The sequence below is a fragment of the Gigantopelta aegis genome, chromosome 9 (assembly GCF_016097555.1).
Source record: "Gigantopelta aegis isolate Gae_Host chromosome 9, Gae_host_genome, whole genome shotgun sequence".
Taxonomy (NCBI): Eukaryota; Metazoa; Mollusca; class Gastropoda; order Neomphalida; family Peltospiridae; genus Gigantopelta; species Gigantopelta aegis.
In genome coordinates, this window is record NC_054707.1 from 28,046,183 (window position 1) to 28,066,983 (window position 20,801).

The following is a 20,801-nucleotide window of genomic DNA, read 5'->3' on the forward strand; positions in this document are numbered from 1 at the left end:
ACATTCACAAGTTATATACACTGGTCATCTATTTGCCTTTATATATTATTTGAATACTATCCAGGTATAGCATTTCGGGCAAATGAGCTGGCCTAAAACCTTTTCACGATGTATTTCCATCATTTTACTCTGACACAATATTAGTTGTAATCCATGTTAAAATATGTAGTGATTCATTTGCAACCCTATATATATATATATATATATATATAGCTGTTCAGGGCTGTAACTAGGATTTTAACAATGAACCAATGAGCATGGAAGGTGCAAGACACCATTTTGCAGTAATTTCTGAGAGGTTACATACTTAAAACATCAGTATCAATAAACTATTTTTCAATTATTTTAACAGCCCCCCCCCCCCCCCCCCCCCCCCCGCCCAATGCATTCCTCCCACGCCAGGGGCGGGATGCAGCCCAGTGGTAAAGCGCAGTTGGTTTGGGATTGATTCCCATCGGTGGGCTCACTGGGCTATTTCTCGTTCCAGCCAGTGCTCCATGACTGGTATATCAAAGGCCATGGTATGTACTATCCTGTCTTTGGGATGGTGTATATAAAAGATGCCTTGCTACTAATGGAAAAATGTAGGGGTTTTCTCTCTAAGACTACTAGTATGTCAAAATTACCAAATGTTTGACATCCAATAGCCGATGATTAATAAATCAGTGTGCTCTAGTGGTGTCGTTAAATAAAAAATAAAACACATACACCATTGCCTCTAGCCGTTAGCTGAGGCCCTGCTGTTTGGCAGTAAAGCTAATATGAATAATTGGTGTTATCCAGATTCAGGGATTTTCGTTCAACTCTGGCAGAAATCTGCCTGCAACCCCAACAAAAATGAGAGCCCGTACGCTTAGGCCTATGCCCAGGGCCGTAGCTAGGATTTTTTTTTTTTTTTGGGGGGGGGGGGGGGGGGGCAACTGAGTAGTTAATAGTCTAAAACTCCTTAAACGGTTAAGAAGAGAATTTTCTATAATGCTTTCCGGATTTTTTTGCGTCGATAATATAGGTCAACTAAACTTCGATGTTTTTGCGATTTTTCTTTGATATTTTTATCAACAATATAGGATCGTTTTATGATTTGTGATTATTACATCCTGAATACATTTTATTTGCATTAAATAATTTGTTTAACGATTTTTGAGACAAAAACAATGTTTCGGGTCGTGGCCTACACAACAGTATCCGCCCTGCTAAAGTACGTGGAATGTTTTTCTTTTTAATTAATTAAAAAAACAAAAAACAATTATCACCATATTTTTAAAATAAAAACGTGATTACTTACTCTGAATCTATTGCAAACCATTATCCTACTGTAATTTTCACATTTTATATAGGTCATATAGTTACCACACGATTTTTTTGGGGTGTTGCGTAACACGAAAAAAGGACCGTGTCGATATTCTAAAAAACGGTCGATAACTGTTGCAAGGGGAAAAAAATTGGACCTCACGGCGAGGGTGTGTATACCCCCGACGCATCCACACCAATTGGTACCGTACAGGCATGATGTACTAATCATAAGCTTACGAGATCCCGTTTTGTTTTGTAGGGGTGGGAGAGGGAGAAAGGCAGGCTAATTTGTGCCCAAATTAAACGAAAATACCACCAACTAAAAAACAACATTTATTAGTTTTAGCGTTACTGCCAACCAGCTATATATAATAATATTATAGGGTTTCAAACGAAGCACTGCACACTAGTATTGTGAGAGAAATGTTGGAACTACTAGTACATGATGAAAAGGTTTCAGGCCAGCTCAATTTGCCAGAATGTCTCTGTCATATTCGCCCGAAATTTAGATTTTGGTACTAATAAATTTATCAAAATATATACTACTCAAAAGAATTTAAGGGTCAAAAATTTATAACCAAATAAGTTTCAGAGTGTATTAGATTGATGATATAAACTACACCAAAAATTTAATTTATTGTTCCATATTTACAAAAAACCACAAATAAACGTCATTGTATACAAGAAAGTCACATGACATGCTGTCAAAGTTGAAGGTTGTCAAACATGGATTTTACACATTAGAACATTCGTTTAATAGTGTGTGAATCCACCCCTGGCGCGAATACACTCGACACATCGTTGCCTCATGCTGTTGATCACGTCTGAAGAACTCTTGGGGAATGGCCTGCCACTCTGCCATAAGAAGTTGACCCAGATCATGAAGGTTGGCCGGAGGGGCATGGTTATCCCGAACTCTCCTGCCTAATTCGTCCCAGGCGTGCTCTATTGGGGCCAAGTCAGGCGAATATGCTGGCCAATCCATCCTGGTGATACCTTGTTGTCTGAGAAAGTCCGTTACCACCCTGGCGTGGTGGGGTCTGGCATTGTCATCCTGCAGAACTGCCCCGCCGCCAATCTGCTGAAGGCCTGGGAGAACCAATGGCCGGATAATCTCATTCAGATAGCGGATTCCATTCAGATTGCCATCCACCACATAGAGGGGGAGTCCTGTGGTGGATAGAGATGCCGCCCCACACCATGACGCTGCCACCACCGAACCGGTGACGTTGTCTAACGTTAACGTCAGCAAAGCGCTCCCCAGGACGTCTGTAGACACGAACCCGACCGTCGTTGAACTGGAGACTAAACCTGGACTCATCAGTGAACATCACTCGACCCCACTGAACACGTTGCCACCGCAGATGAAGCGTGCACCAGTGACGTCTGGCCGTTCTGTGACGTGGTAGGAGTGGTGGTCGAACAGCCTGGCGACGGCAGCGTAGATTATTGGCTCTCAGACGATTGCGTATGGTTTGATCAGACACTCGAGTTCCAGTCGCAGTCCGCAGATTGTCACGTAATCGGTGTGCAGTAGTTGTGCGTTGACATAGAGCCATATTGGTGATGTAGCGGTCCTCTCTATTTGTAGTGCTTCGGGGTCTTCCCGAACGTGGACGATTTCGAACAGAATTCGTTGCTTGATACCATTGCCAGTCGACCAACGACACTCTGACTGACACCAAGTCTCAGAGCAACATTTCTTTGCGTATTGCCATCCTGAAGCCAAGCAATAGCCCTTCCTCGATCTTCGATAGTCAGTTGAAGTCGTACCATTGTCGATTTGGAGTGTGCACCGTACACGAACGCAAGCTCCAATTATACGGAAATTCAGCATTGGGAACATGGAATACACGTGCAAAGCGTGCAAATGAAGCGCTTTGTGAAAAAGCAAGTTATGGGCACTTAGCAGACCTTTCGCTTTCGCCCTAATTTACGTGCAAATGTAAGCATGTTTTTGCCATTAGAACTAGTCGACAGTGTCAATGACAGTGGGTTTTAATTTATTTATGGGTTGCTTAGACCCACTTTCGTCAAAATGGACCAATACCATGCGTGACATTATGGTCTAGCTAATATAATTGACATTCAGAAAATAATGTCGAAAATATCGTCTGACCCTTAAATTCTTTTGAGTAGTATATACAATAGATCCAACACAACTACAGTTTACCTCATGATGATTAATTTATCTCTATAACATTTGCAGATGTGTGCAGGGAATGGGTCGCCTGCCCCCCACCCCCCACCCCCTTTCCGGTCCCTGCTCGAGCAGATTAAAAAACCAAAACCAAATTCAATACATATCCCCTATAAACTTCGCTCTCCAGACGCCCCTACCTAAAATCCCAGCACACATGCCTGATTTTTTAAAAATTGTTATCCACCATACAAACATAATTACAAAACATTCACTGCTTGTATAGCCTACGCTAACTTATTCATAAAAAGCCATGTACGGCGCCTCTCTCCCCCCACCCACACACACAAACACACACACAATCGTTTGATCCGCGACTGGTACATTATTGTACATGCTTTAATCTATTTCAATAATAAAACAAAAAACCGGTGGCGCCACATAATTATGTGTGACATGCAACGAGAATGTTTTGTGATTGGTTATTGAAAATAATGTAGGTCAAGGTATTCCCCAGACTAGTTCAGAAGATGTTCTTAACCTATCGTTTGTAATTCATTTTTAAAAAATGAAAACAAATATATATCCACTCAGTAGTGATTAATACCAATGTGAATGAAAAGGAAAAAGGAAAAACTGGCAGAAAAACAACACACAACAACACAACAACGAACACAGAGCACATGTACGTATTCGATCATATAGTCGACGTAACTGTTCAAGCAAACATACATGTAGCTAGTTAGAATATCGTCTGCTGTAGTATAAGTAACCACGTTGTAATTATTAATGAAAACAGTTAGCAGCACATGCAAACAATGTATACTACTGCTGTCAAATTGTATGGTGGGAAATGTGCTGTCACATGACCTGTTGTTTATAAATAGGGAAATGGCGCTTTTCAATGACTGTTTATGCCGTCGGATTACAACTATTTGATTGTGTTTGTACCTTTTTTTAGGCATTAAAAGTGATACTTGTTCTATTTTAATGCAACTGTCATAATGTAGTTCATATATAATGGTATATTATGACAACTTTGTAGAGATAAAAGAAACCGCTACCAAAAAACAAGAAACCATAACAAACAATAGCACGTGCCATTTGACGGGTATTTTTTGTTTAAAAAAAACCCATAAGATATGCAAATATTTGCTAAACTGTTGTTGTACATGTCATTCTAAGACTATTTATTGATATTTTCTTACTTTGTTTTTGACAAAAATGTCAACAATTAATTTAGAAAACGATTTTTAAATGAAAACAATGCAAAGTGACGTCATTGTGATGACGCTTGACGTGTATACACGTCAACGGCAGGATAAGGGTTAACGGTGCTATCTCAGTTGCATAATGACAGCTATTGCAAATCATGTTTTTATTAAATGTTGCTTTAACATTTAAAAATTATACCTTTAACTACCGGTATATGCCCTTAAATGATTATAGGAAATAATTTTACCTACTAGTAGAAAATACATTTTTATTGGAGAATCTTTATTACAAACAGATGCTCAAATAGAACTATAATATAACACCTTTAAGTGGTTGCAAGATTTGTAAATTTCTAATGTACTTATATTGAATTTATATTCACTAAATATGTTGGTCATAATTAATAATTTATGTTGCAATTCAAAATACTCGGTTAACTTGCAGTTTTAAATTTAATTTTTTTTTTAAATTGACACATATCATCAAAACTGAATAAAATAAAAAATAGAAATTAAAATGAGTTCTGTTTTGTACAAAGTTATTTCAATGTATTTTGTACCAGTTACAATTACTGATATTTTTGTAGTACAGATAAATGTTGTATAACTGGTGGCAGGGTGTGGCACTACCAGTCTTCTTATGCGGTCTCTATATTAAGTATAATGTGAAAGTTGACATTTTGACCTGTGTAGCACTTTAATAGTTGACATTTTGACTTGACATACTTGCTATCGACATTTTGTCCTACATTTGTTAATAATAAAGGTGTGGTTATAAAGGGTTATTTTTATGTGATTCTCTGACAACAGATGGGTCAGGGCCACAACAAATGTATTCATAATAACAAATCATTGAAAATGTAAACAAATATCCGCCATCTTGGATTGTAGTAAACACACACTGGACAATGTTGGTAACGGGCGATCAAAGTTATACAGTAAATCAAAACATTTAAATTTTGTCATGACATACCGCATGAGTAATAAATTAAATATAATTACCTCACAAAAATAAATACTTGCAATAACGACAATGAAGAAAACTTGAGGTGTTTTCTCTTTTATAGATACATCGCCTGTCCTCATAACTAGTGCATATTCCCTACGATTAGTAGACTGGTCCGAACATCCCAACAGCCAATGGGATGGCTTAAATTCTTCAACTGTGTACCCTTCCTGTTCTGGTCACGTGACTACAACTTCCTTCTTTTCCCTGAGCAAATCGCACAGAGAACTGGAAGAGGGGAGGAAGGGTGGGAAATCATTCCATGAGGACAGGTGATGTATCTATAAAAGAGAAAACACCTCAAGTTTTCTCCATTTCTTTTCAACATCATCTGTCCTCATAACTAGTGCAGCATTCAACAGATGGTGGCGGGTTCCATACTCCAAAGATGTACAAGTGTTCACCCCATGGACCGGTAAAACTGACAGTGGAAGAAAGAAAGCCAACCAAAATTAGCCCATCCTCCAAACGATGCATAACAACCAATATCCATGCTGTTAGTATTGACAGTGGGAAGGAGGCATCCGTCAGTGGTGTGGAGGAACGAAGTCGTGAAGCATGAAAAAGGTCACAAATTTGTTCTTCAACAAGAAAGTTCTGAAAGGTGGGTAAGCGTCACCACCGCGGATGCAGGTGTTAGGTAACCAACCAACCAATAATTGTATACCAAACAGAAACAAATATGGTGGAAGCATCCATCAGAACATTAAACCAACAAAACCCCAATTTTTTTCTTACTAGTAAAACGGTGGAGAAGTTAGTTCAATTAATAGAAAACAAGTCGTTAGTGTGCATTGCATTGACTAACTAGTGTTATCCATACAAAAAGTTCCGACACCAACCAGTGTAAAACTTCAGAAAGGTGTGCAAAAACAATTTGTCAAATGAAGTCCTCACTTGTCGATTCAATGGACATCTTGGGGTACATGCAGTCCTGAATCCGACATCAACGACAACGAGGACGACCAGAGTTAACCAGAGTTTGAGCTGCAACCACCGGACCCAGATGATGGAATCCCTCTACGTCTTCGGTCGATACATCCCGCAGATAGTAGTTAGCAAAGATGGAATCGGTGGCCCAATAACACCCGGATACGATATTGGAAACAGGAGTGTTACAATGCAGTGACATAGTAGCAGCGAAGGCACGCAGTTCATGTGGTTTAGAAGCCGACAGTGGAGGTAATCCAGCTGATTTGTAGGCACACAAAATCGTGGAGCGGATCCAAGTAGACACTGTGTTTTTAGTAATGTCTTTCAAATGTCTCTGGTTACAAAAGAGAAACAATCTAAAGCATGTATTTCCGACACTCTTGCCGCTGTAGCGAACCCAAGCAGGAACACTGTCTTCAGTGTCCAAACTTCTAAAGAGGCCTCTGCAGCAGGCTCATAAGGTGCTTGAGATAAGGCCCTCAGAACTAAATTAAGGTCCCATTTCGGAGGGAGAAACCTCTGAATTTGATCCTCGTGCTTAAACCCTTTAACCATGGAATGAATTTCAGGAACAGCAGCTAATTTAGTACCGGTGGCAGAGTCACGAACAGTTGCAATATAACATATCCAGCAATTGTAGATCCTTTAAGTTTCAATTGTGACCGGAGGTATAGCGGGAAATCAGCAAGTCTTTCAACGCGAATAGTCTGAGGTTTTAGTTTTTTTACTGAGGCACCATCAATGAAAGCATAACCACCGAACGTTATATGCAGCAGCTGTAGAATCTCTGTGTGCTTTCAATATTGCCGATGTGGTTTGTGAAGTGAATCCCTTCTTCCTTAAACCCTCGGAGATAATGTCCACGCGTGTAGTTGATGCAAGCTTGGATTAGGATGATGCTGTCTCGACGTGGGATGAAGCAAGAGGCGATCCCAATCTGGTAGCAGTAGAGGATCTGGTTCCGCAAGACATAGAAGGTCTGGATACCAGATTCTGCTTGGCCAATTTGGAGTGATGAGAAGTAATCTACAATGGAACTCCTGAAATCGCTGGAGGACTCGTGGTAGTAATATTGGAGGTGGAAAAGCATACGCGTCCAGATTGTCCCAGCTGATGGCCAAGGCGTCGAAATCCAGTGCGTTGGAATCCGGTACCGGCGACACGTACGGTCTTAGTTGATGATTGAACCGAGTCGCGAACAGGTCTACATTCGGGGTCCACAGTCTTTGACAAACCCACCGGAACACTTCCAGATTGAGCATCCACTCGGTGCTTTGAGGAGCGGACGGTCTGGACAATGTGTCGGCCAGAACATTTGACACTCCTGGGATGCGTCGTGCTCTGATATGTAGCGGAATGGCATCTGTCATCTCGAACAAACGATAAGTCAGATCGAGTAGGCTGCTGGAATGAGTTCCCCCTTGACGATTGATGTAAGCCGCCGCTGTCACATTGTCGGTTGCTACCATTAGTGTTGCATTTATCAAGAGATGACGCCAATGACGTATCGCATTGAACACTCCCAGAAGCTCTAGCACATTGATGTGAAAACTTGATTCCTCGGCAGACCACAGTCCTGACGCTGTCTGACTGTTGAGATGTGCTCCCCAACCTTCTCTTGAAGCGTCCACAAACAGATGGTGAGTCACTTGGAATGGCATCAAAGAGAGTCCACCATTGTAGACTATATCGAAGATTGTCGGGTAGAGTGATCAACAGACTGGGGTTGTTCAATACTATGTACGGATTCAGGAAGACTTGTAAACATCGTAACTGTAGGCGACCCCGTAAGGTCAAGTCCTGGGCTGAAGTCAACAGGCCCAGAAGGCTTTGCCACATATGGAATGTCACAGGTTCGACTAGAACTTTGGATACCGCCAATTGAATTTTGTTCCATGGGTCTGCAGGAACCTGAAGGAGTCCCAGATCGGTACGTATCTGAATCCCAATGACCGCAGCCAGACAACCCCTCATAGTCATGTAGTCCGCAAATCCGTATCTATAACGGAAGCAGTCGAAGACGCATCTGCTCTCATCTGCTGTACACACCGGCAAGGTGATCGTCAATAGTGGAAGCCGCAGCTGAACCGAACTGAACCGAACCATAAACGGTCCCGTCTGGAACCCTCAGAAACTCAGGAAGCCGCTTCAGCCAAAAATCAGCGACGATAATCCATGGAGCCCGTGAAGATTTAATCACAACATCCTCTGGGGCTGGGTCGGTAGCAATCATGGGAACCAGTCCCTTCCGGGTAGGCGCCGGTGGCCGAGGTAGCGATGGTAGAAGCTCGTAACAACGGATAAACAGACCTTCATAGTCATATTATCCGCGGTATCTGTATCATCCACAACGGAACCGTGTGGTTCATTCTAAAGTCTAGCACAAGCATGCCGATCCGCAGTACTTGAAGGTCGTGGAAACCGTGAACGGCCATAACAGAAACCGGAGGGTGACCCTGAGACATGATTCTGTATACTTCGCGACCGATGATGGCGACTGGAGTAATCCATAGATCGTGGAAAACGGCTCCGTTCACGGCTGCGATGCCCAAAAACAGATGAAGTAGATCGGCGATGATCCGCAGTGGAATCCCTAGGCGGTCGAGACACTGTAGCATCCATCGGTGCGGTAGCCGTGGTCACCATAGCGCACATCATAGTAGACACTGGAGTAGTCACCGGTACCATCACGGTAGCCGTAGGTCTAGTAGTGGCTTGTAGCGAAGCGATAGTTTCTTGAACCATACTTGGTAATAGTGACTTGAGCTGTTCAGCCACAAACTCCAAGTCGGCGTACCTGGAGGGGAAGCCGCCGAAACAGAATCCGATTTCTTAGCCCGCTGAGCCAAGACCTTCAAATAGTTGTCAATTCAGCCAGTCCGAGAGGAAGCCAGAGTAGACAACGTGACTCAACATCACAGGGCGACCGACACCCGGGACAGACGTCATGCGGGTCTCCTCCCACCAGAAAGTTCCTGCATTTGGTACAGGAACGCATAACTCTAGAAGAGCTAGTATCCGACATTCTCAACAATACTGTAATGAGAAAGCAAACACATAAAAATGCACAAATCCGGTAAACAAATAGACGCCATATTAAAATGGCGACCTACAGGGTAACCGGCACACATGGCAAAAAAAAAAAATTGAAGTGTAAATAACACTTAAACTAAAATGATTACAACCAAAATAATGGTATAATAGCAAAGTAACAACATTAAAGAATGTGTTACCACGATAAATCAAAACATAAACCAAAGTAATAAAACAAATGGCTCAGATTACGACAGAGCAAATAAAGAACGTCCGAACCGCTAGAAGCGAAGGAAAAAGAAGATGTAGTCACGTGACCGGAACAGGAAGGGTACACAGTGGAAGAATTTAAGCCATCCCATTGGCTGTTGGGATGTTTGGATCAGTCTACTAATCGTAGGGAATATGCACTAGTTATGAGGACAGGTGATGTTGAAAAGAAACACTATTTTTTAATAATTAAATGCGGTATCATTACTTTTTCACTTTGCCACTGAATAAAACGTAAAGTGGCAAGTAAAACGAGTTCTATGTTTGGTATAAAGTTTTATCAAGGTATTGTATACCTGTTACAAGTACTGGCGTTCTTGCAATACTAAACATAAATGTTTTATACCCCATTGATGGAACATGTGTTTTTCAGAAATCGCATACGGCAATGGTTTAACGGAAGTGGGTGGCGATACCAGTCTTTCGGTGCGGTCTCTAGCATCATACAGTAAAAGAATATAGGCCATCCCATTGGCTTTTGGAATGTTCGGACCAGACTACTAGCCAAAGGGGGGGAGTGCACTTGTTTGAGGACAGATAATGTGAAAAGAAATTATTTCTATACAAAGTTTTAAATTGTACTTACCTTGATATTTGTATTGTATTACAGTTTTCCCTACAGCTCTTTACACTGTGATTTTACATAATTATATAAATTTTATTTCCATAATACTTACTTTTCTGACACCTAATAGCTGATGTGTATTTTTGTACTGGTGTGTTGTTAAACATTCATTCAGTCGTCTCAGAAACACCAGGTTCCGTTAAATGTGAGCTTATGCAACTAGTCCATAATTTCATTTATAATAATAAATTTTCCTTAGATTGACAACCAATAGCCAATGTATATTTCATGCTTGGGGTGTTGTTAAACATTCATTAATTCCATTTATAACAAATTCTTGTTTATTGAAATTTTATTGAAATTTATTGACATAAAACTGAAGAAATATGACTACATGTTCATACAGAAAAATAACCTTTCAGTCAAATGTATTTGCTGTAAATGTCAGTTTTAAACAATTGCCATCGGTAGACTAAAAATTGCCATCGGCATTTGTTTCTAAAAATTGCTGTGGGTGATAGATTCTTAAGTTCGAGCCCTGAGTATGCATGTAAAAAAAAAAGGTTTTCTTCAATTTGTTAAATCTTGAGCATTTATTTCTGCAAAAAATTAAAGGGGTTACACATTTGTTAATCTATTCACCATCAAGTATTTAACTTGTGAACAATTAACACTTAGCCCATTTTGTCTATTAAACCAGTGTTTCCCCGATTTGTATAGCAAAGATAAGTACCAGTCATATATTAAAAGGTTGCTTTTTTTCTGGTATTATTAAACAGGTTTTGTAAATAATAGCAGTCAGTATATACAAAATTATTTTTACGTGTGCTGTTTGTTAAGTGCAACGCGTGTTGTTGTTCACACTCGTCAGATTGAAATTAAGTGCGCTGTACAAGCACAATCGCACTCGCCCACCTTAAAGGAATGCTTAAGCAAGGCTTTTGGACTGGTATGCATATTCAACAATATATAATGCACATTATTTCTTAATATTAACATGTATAATCTGATATTTAATTAATAAAACAGTTAAATGTGGTGGCTATTATATATAACGGGTTCAGCCATTTTGTACCATCCCAGTGAATATGCCCTCTGGCGAGCCGGTGGTTATGTAATACTGTACGTGCCACGTCAGGAATTAGTCGTAGAACTGAAGAAACAAGCTGCCTGATTTTGCAGATGCATCACAATGTTCTGTAATAATATCCATCCCAGTAAGCCAGCAATAAGTATATATTTTATTTTTCAATACAAAATAAACCACGATTGTCAAAGTGGCTACACAACAAGTCGAACTAATTGTATCTTGTTTTGTCCATGCATTAACCTACGTACTGAAATGATATACGGATTTTCTTAGTTAATTGGTCTATTCTGTTAGTTGCCTCTACCTGTGATCTCTTATTGGCAGGTGTATATTTGATAGGTAACCAGACAAGCCAATTAATTACTGCTGTCTAGACACAAAAATACATATCTGTATTGTGTAATAACCTGTCACCCCTAAAATGGTAATAGACATGGTTTATTACTGTAAATAGTTCTGTAAAACTGTTGATTAAGTGGACTTTCCCCATCTAAAAAAAAAAAACCTGACCAAGTACGTAGTTCCAAAGAAAAGAACATTGTCATTTGGATATCGTGGGTTGTAATTTTTGCTCCAACATAGCATACCAATAAACCTAATAGTGTACATTTTACCTTTGGATTATTTAATGGAGAAAAATACTATAACCCCATTTTGTTCCGTTAATGCAACTTGAAATATATTTAGTTAAATAGTTTATTACATTATCACGTCATTTTTGTTGTTTTACAAGTCAGGTTGATCAAAGAGAAGCACCTTGTCGTAAATTACTGCTTTTATTTACACGGTGCATACAACAGTTGGACGGAGCTGACATCACTTCGCCCAAAGCTAGAGTACCGGATGCCTCGAATACCAAAAAAAATGGCTGCCCCCAGTTAGCAGGAATAAACACGTTTTTTTATTAACTCTAAAATTACACGTTTTTCATTTGTTAAAGTGTCAGTATGTGTTGGTGGTCCAGGTATGCATCTTTCCAACACATAAGGCTCATGTTTGAGTTTACTCTCCCTGTAAAAGACAAGGTCTGCTCCACTTCTAGAATATGTTTGAGTTGAATATAAGAAAAACATTCTATATTAAAAAATGGTGACCGTCTATACTTCTACAAACATAGTGAGATTCAGTCACACATTCTTCTTATACATGCATGGCAAAAATATATAGTAAAATCATTTGAACTTACATATTTCTTGTCCAAAGCATCAAAACATCCTTTCATCCATGTTATTACTTGGCAAGCACCTGGACAGCTACTATCATTATGTAGAATTTTTAAGTTTAGGTCTACAATACAAAAAGTAAATGTAACAAATTGTTCACAAGTAAAGTCTTATAATTATGATTGTGTGTGCATGCATGTATTAGTTATTCCATTCCATATTATTAATGGTTTAACCATTTATATTTTTGTTACTTCAGAATACTCTGGTCTTGGCCTGTAATTAAGTAATTGGGCACTAGTTGAGAAGAGGTAAAAATATAAAATTAAAAATCTACTTAACATCCAAAGATAAAACTGTCCACTTGTACCCTCACCCCAGTGTAGCTTGTTGGTACTGTCACAACTCTGTGTTAATACATTGATGCCGATAAAAATTGCAAATACGAAATGTTTAATAAACAATGGGCTCCATGGGCTAATTTATTTAATGATAACGATTAAATGAAATATATGATGTTAGCTTAAGTTTGTTCTTGTCTATGGCTTGTTTGGAGATAGCGGAAAACAAGAAAAATAAACATACACCTCACGATATCTCGTCTTCTACCTCTTTTTCCTCTTTCTTATCTCCTCTCTCTTCTCTTTACAATACCGGTATCCCAGATTAAACCAATTACATGTATGTATATTTACTACTCTTGTACCCACTTACATTGATGCCTTTTTGCATATATGTATGTGTGAATTTATGTATGTACATATGTGTATGTATCGGGAGGACATCCGGGTACATGTGTACGTATTTGTTTGTGTATGGATATATGTGTTGTATATTTATAGTATGTACAGCAGTGATTTGGGTTTAGTCAAAAGCTAAAAAATTAGAAAAAGATCGCAACCACCCGCCTGTACGTCTCCTGGAGGGAAGAGCGACCTTCTACACTCAACCGACACGCACTCCAATCTGGGAGACCAACGGATGGAAGGTGGCGATCTATAACTAAGATAAGTAATTAGTATACTACTTAACTCGTGACACCTGTGACTCCCTGGAAGGAACAACCACCCTACGCACTCGAACAGACTAGGTATTCCAACCCGGGGAGAGAACGGTGAAACGACAAAAGTACAACCATATGCCTAAACTAGTTAGCTGATATAAATGCAGCTATAAATTAACAATTGCTCAAAACCTCCCGCCTGTACATCTCTTGGATGGAAGAGTGACCTTAAGCACTCGACCAACAAGCACTCCAACCAGACAGATCAACGGCGGGACGGTAGCGAGTGATTAATAACTACTAGATATGACAATACTTAAATCGTGACACATGTGACCCCTTGGCGGAACATCCACCCTTTGCACTCGACCAGACTATGTATTCCAATCCGAGGGGAGAACGGTGAAACGACACAAGTAAAAGCATATACTTAAACTAGATAGCTGGCATAAAATAAAATTATTAATCAACACTTATTCAAAACCACCCGCCTGTACAACTCCGGGAGGGAAGAGCGACCTTAAGCACACGACCGACAAGCACTCCAACCCCGGGGTTCAACGGCGGGACGGTAGCGAATAATTAATAACCAGTGTTAACCTTACTGTAAATATTTATTTAGGTTCTGAAACTCGTGTGTTGCAATTGGTGTATACCACTCCAAATGGTTTTGTGGCCCTTAAAACAAAGAAGATAGGATACCACTAATTACCACTTTCTCTTGCAGCATTCTCACTGGTCCAATCCAGCCAATCGCGAACAAGGAACCTCACATGTAAATAAACTGCACAATTGTGTTTTGCACTCGAACCATGTCTTTATTACTGATGCATGAAACCATGATTGACTAAGGTAAGTCAACTAGGGCAACTGAGGAAATAGCAAGCAGGAAAAACAAGATTGACTTAAAAGACTAACCAAGTAAGCCTACTAAATTATTCTACATCACTAACAGTTACCAACATATAGATACCGTTCATTTCGCCTCAATCATTTCATTTCTTTATAAAATAATTATTCAGGGGGCGGGAATCAAAAAATTCTTAATTACTTAGCTGTCAACTATACAACTGCTACTAGATACTTTAACCCTATTTTTCTTTCTTTTTCTTTCTTTCTTTCATTGATTGGTAATAAAGTTAAGTATGTCAAGCATTAGGCTTTTTAAACCAATACCTACACTATAAGGGTTCCACCCTTCAAATTAGATAGCCAGATTAGTCTAACTCCCCCTCCGTCATTTGTGTTCAATGCTATACAAAGACAGAGGGGGATGGGTGGTCATGATGACCGTTGAATTCACTAGAGTAGGGACGCAAGACAATACGTACAACCTTAACACCAAACTAGGATTTACATACAGACTACACGCTCACTGCAACAGTACACAGGATGCATTGACTAATGATAACAATGCATCCGCCCCCCCCCCCCCATTTAATGGCCCAGCACGTGCTCTAATAAGGAACTGGACAAAAGAATACCATTCCGAGTACACAATTGCAATGCACCCAGGGGAAGCTGAACAAAAGAATATCGGCCTCCCCCACCCAAACCCCCAATACTTGCTGCTGGTAATAACTTGGTACTTGGTGATGCCTCGCCCAGAAGCGGTCAGGCCCTTTATAAGGGCCCGATGGGCAACCTAGGGAGACACCACAGCATCATAAAGGTCTAAAATTAACAAGCTACTCTCGATTCACTAATATCAAAACCTATATTAGCTCGGCCATTTACCTTTCGACAGACCGTTCAAAATTGCGCCAAAATTTCCTCAACAAAATTGCGCACCACTTTCTCTTTGGCATTAACGGCTCCATTCAAATTCCATAGCACCACCACCACCCCCACCCGCCTGCTACCGATTCAATCGGGCTGCTGTGCTCCCTTGCACCTGCCAATGCAGGCGGTCCCTCCTTCTCCTCCCCCCACCTTTCCTGTCATGGGCGGAAGAGCCGGCCAAGGCCGGCTCTTGCACCCACAACAGGCGTGCGCTAAAACAGCTTGCTCTGAATGTGCACGTAAAACCCTATGACATGACATGACATGACAGTGATTTGGGGCTCCCATCCCTGACACTGCTATGTTTGTGATCTGGGACAATGATTTTTTTTACATTAATGCCAATTACTTCAACCCCATTGGAAGACAAATTAATGTATTACTGGTCCCTCTAATTGCTGGCATCTTTCGAACTTTCGACGCCTATGGTAATGTCTTAACCAGCTGGGTGTTTATGTTTTGTAGTAGAATATTTTATGAAATGTGTGTAGTTTTCAAAGTTTAGATTCTATAAACAAATTATATATTTTAATGACATATACTTTACTAGACACAGTATTTGTGTTTTCACTTTCCTGTAGTTTATAAAATTTTAAAATTAACAGTTTCAAAAGAAATATTGTTTCGCATGGAATAAAAGAGAGTTGGGTTGTATGTGAACATTATTTATGTAAAAATATATTCAGTATGAAACTTTAATTTTAAAGTAAAAATAATAATGATAAAAAATGTTGCTATACACTAATAATTTGTAGAGAATACCACAGTATCAGTTTAACAACTATCCATTCAAAACTCTAGGACGAGAAACATTTTAAAATCTTCACTGTTAAACCTCCATTTTTTAATTATATAAAATCCATATTTTAAAAACATTTCTCAATTAATTTGTGGAGAATGCCAGAGAATCTTTTTACATATACCAACTTTCAGAACTAACATAGTAAAACTCAAAACTTTTAAGTTTTAAACTAATATTAGTTTGTAGAAGCTACGACATGTACCAAATTTCAGAATCATTTAGTCAAAACTATGTTAGGTGAAAGACTGATTTTTAAAAATCTTTTTTTAAATTCAAAATTTATTAGAAATCTTTTTCTATTAGATTGACTCAAAGAAATACTGAACTAAGTTTCAGAACTATCCAATGAAATCTATAGAAGATAATTAAGACATCGAGGAAAAAATTGACGGAAGACGATATCGGGTTGATATAGAAGGATGTATGCAGACAAGCTCCACTGATGAATGTCATAGCACAGCAAAACATGCAAAACATAGATGCACTATTGATTTCTATATAAAAAATTTGATCTCAAATAGGAGAGCAAAAACATAGCTGCTAACACTCATGGCCTAAGTTTCAAATTTATAGACTTTAAGATTTGATCCAAATTTGTCCAATGTAGTTTTGGTGTTGTTCATAAAACAAACTTTTAAATGTTGTTTATATGATAAGAAATGTACCGGTACTTGAGAAGTCAGAATATAAATCTGGTTTATGTCTAATACATACCTTCTAAGCATCGATCACCAAATGCATGTTCTGGGAATATTGCCCGCAAATATGTGATGTTTGAAATAGAGACAGCAAGCAGCCTTTTCACAAACAATGCAGACTGCTGTTCTGTGACTTGCTCAGTTGGAAATACAGAAGACCACTGTTAAATACAAATTAACAGTCAATCATACAGCTATAATCATCCATCAATAATTTTTGCGGATACTTAAAATTTAAGTAAATCATTAATAATAAAATACTGTAAGTAATCTGTTAAAAACAAGGGGAAAAAAGGAAATCAAGGAGACTATTTTGTTGTCCTGATTTCGACATGATAGCTGCAGTCTGAAGAATATTTTAAATATAATTTTAAGCATTGACATTGTACAGTTCACAACCAGTTATGTGTTTCAGATCTATGACCCATAGATGGTTTGAGTCAATTGCTAGACATATATCCAAGATGCAATAGAAATTACCACATGCATTCATATTATACCAGTAACCTACATAAACCTGTAATCTTATATGCTGCATGAAGCGGGCTCTCTCATGGTTATTATGCTGATTAACGGAGCCATCCAAAACTTATTTCATCAGGCCTGGGTGGCAGATTGGCCCTAGAATTCCAGGGGTGCACTGATCAGGACAGGTCTAAGGGTAATCCTTCCCCAGTGATCACAAGTCTTCTTTTTTTTTAAAGTTAACTTTCATTAAAGCAGACGTTTTACTTTGCATTGATCATTTGTGCAAGCTGTGGAGGCTTGGTGTCTGCAGTACCGTCTACCTTTATTCATATAAAAAAACTACAATTATTATGCTGTAACATAATAGACCATTTTAGTGTAAAATGTACAGTACTAATATGCCTGATGTAGAATAACCTTGCTAATAATACTCAAAGTTAACACTTAAAAACCTTACAATTCCAGTCTTCTCCAAGGACCGTTTTCTTGTGGCTGTTGTCATCACTTTACCAAGCCAAGAAGTAAGCTGAAAAAAAAAAACCCAACAGAAAACATTATGAAATAATCTGATTCAATGCTTACAATTCGGAATGGATAGTGTTAATTACTTACCTTTAAAGAAAGGTGATCAATATGTTGCTCTCCTAAAAAATTCCAGACGAATGTGGAGGGAGTGCATGCGATTACTTACCTTTTCCGGCGAAGATCGAAGATTAGCTAAAGAACTTGTGTAATTTGTAATTAGTTCTAACATTAATTAATTTTTTTTTTTTTATTTAAGACTAGAAGAAAGCAACCACAGCAGTTTGCACTTGATAAACACTTTGGGACTCCCCCCACCCCCACCCCCCCCCACCCCTTGCACTTGATAAACACTTTGGGACTCCCCCCCCCCCCACCGTGATCCAGTTTAGAGAGGTTTCCTGTTTAGAGAGGTTAACTTTAGTGTTAAAACACAGGATCATGGAAATGTTTAACGTCTGGTTTTGAGAGAATTCTGATGTATAGAGAGGATCCAGTGTTGAGGGTTTCACATAGTATATTTGATTTGTGGAAGGTATATGATGCAATTTTCTTCTCTTACAGTAGTGAAAAGTAGATACTGTCCATTGTAAATAAATTTGAGTTTATTACATGCACATGGTTCAAGATAACAAGAGTTAATAAAAATCATAGAAAGTATAGATGTAGTAACGAGTATAATGATCTAATTTTGAGATGTGACGTCATAAGACGATGTTGCTTCCCTAGTCCTAGTTCACACTGTGCATGTGAAATACCATATAACCAGAAATGTTTGTGGGTTTTTATTTTTGTTGGTTTCAAGGGAAAGTGGTAAGGCTCGAAAATTTTAAACCTTGAAAATATTTGAAAATATCAACAAATTCTATAAAAAATATTCATTGTGACTGCATAGTGCTATATGGTTAATTGGTAGTATATTCCTCCGCTGTTTGTCTTCAGTGCACCGCAGAAACTAACAACTGATCAGACTATATATCTTGTCATGCGCCGACCACAGCAATATACCAGGCAATCAGTATTTCTGCCAGAAAGAAATTTTTGTGTATGGTGCTATAGAATTGAATACAACCAGTCAAATGGGGTATGGGGACCTTCCCAACAAAGAAAATGGGTTACGTTTAGGGTTAGGGTTAAGAAAATCATACAGTGATGATAAGAGTAATTAATTTTCTTAAAAACTGAACTTAAAAAAATATATCTCCAAACATATTTGGGTATATGGCGCCATACCTATTTTACCCTCTGGCAGAAACCCTGACAATAGGGTATTTAACACCACAGGTTATTATAAATTATAATACAAATAAACAGACAATATTTATCTGAAAACACATATTTATTGGGTGAACAACAATAACAATTAAAAAACACAAAATCCAATAACACTAAGACTAGAATAAAACATCATAAAAGTCAATGTTTGTATGTTGTTGATTGTTTATCACAAACTATAGTTATACTACATTGAATGTGGAAGGCAGTTAAATATCCTGTTAACCGCTCGTACTGTCAGTGATTCCGGGGTGGGTCAATGCTGATTTTAATATTTCACCATAAAGTGCTTATATGTCTGTCTCTAATACTTCTTACTGTTGATTTGCTGTCTGGTTTATCAAATTCTTGTGAAAATTTATGACTGCACCTTGCCAGGCCATGTTCAAGAGCATATTTCCCAATCTTGGCAGTCTGTTCATCATCAGAGAAGTGGGACTCGTGTTTTCGCTTCCCCGATTTAGGCGTAGATATATGGCTTTATTTGCGGCATCAATACATAAAGATGGAATCTCAAGTTCTGGTCCTCTTAATGGGGACGGCAGAAAACTTTCGTTATTAACAGATTTATTAAAACAGCTCAACAGACTCATGATTCAACTTTGAATATAAAATGCACATGTACTGGTACGTGCTCTGTGCTGGTATACCGAGCCATGGCAGCTTACTAGTAGAGTATGAATGAAACATGTCAAACTCAGATTATATATTAAACACAACATAGTCCGACTTAGAAAACTCACACAAATCATAATTGGCTTTTATTAAAAGCAAAGACTATGATCAGTTGTCTTGCTAATAGTGTAATGTATTAGCCAATTACAATTGAGTGTTCTATTGTTAAACTTTAAGCTCCGGCGATATAAATCAAATAGAAGCAGACATGAAACTTTCAATCAACAATAACAATATTATCGCAAACCATATTTGCTAATTAAACTACAAAATTAAAACTACTAACATTTCAGGTTTGTAAAACCTCAAAAATAAAAAACCTCAAAATGTTTTTAGTCCTGAATCCACAAACATTTCTGGTTATACGGTATGACGTCATTTCATCGTCTCCAAGTTTGTGTTCAAACATTTTGAGACGGCCCTTGCGACGAGCTTCTCGCACGCTTGCAACGAGCTTCCAGCAAGCTTGTTCGGTTTAAGCTAGTATTTGGAACCTTTTTACAACCTTGCTGCAAGCTTGCGACAATCTACCTACAAGCTTGCGCCACCATCAGTGGCAGCCATCTTGCATCTTGTATAATTCTTAAAAAAACAAACAATGGTTTTAAAGTGAAAAACATGAACAATTAAAACAAAAAAATAGGTGCTACATGTTGTCAGATACTTAGGCTACAAAATTAGTTTACCTGTCTGATAGACATGTTCCATGTATGTGGGATAGTCTTGACTAAACTAATATGCTAAAAAGCTCCTGGTCCTATATTCTTCTTCTTCTTCTTGTTTTAGGTTATATTCCTCCACTATCTGGAGATCCACACTGTGGTGTAAACTCATTTGTTTGTTTCTTCTTGTTTTCTTTTTTCTCCTGT

The 20,801-nt window shown here is 38.6% G+C and overlaps 1 protein-coding gene across 3 annotated transcripts in view; it reads right to left on the reverse strand.

Annotated features, from left to right (window-relative positions):
- The window catches only part of LOC121380389 (HORMA domain-containing protein 1-like), a 265,685-nt gene that overhangs the window by 205,197 nt on the left and 39,687 nt on the right, over positions 1-20,801 (reverse strand). For all 3 annotated transcript variants that reach the window (XM_041509182.1, XM_041509181.1, XM_041509180.1), the window contains exons 2-4: positions 17,918-17,986; positions 17,009-17,153; positions 12,731-12,831 (exon numbers count right to left, since the gene is read on the reverse strand). In XM_041509182.1, coding sequence (XP_041365116.1) covers positions 12,731-12,831; positions 17,009-17,153; positions 17,918-17,962 — 291 coding nt within the window. In that variant the 5' untranslated portion in view covers positions 17,963-17,986. The remainder of the gene's footprint in view (positions 1-12,730; positions 12,832-17,008; positions 17,154-17,917; positions 17,987-20,801) is intronic.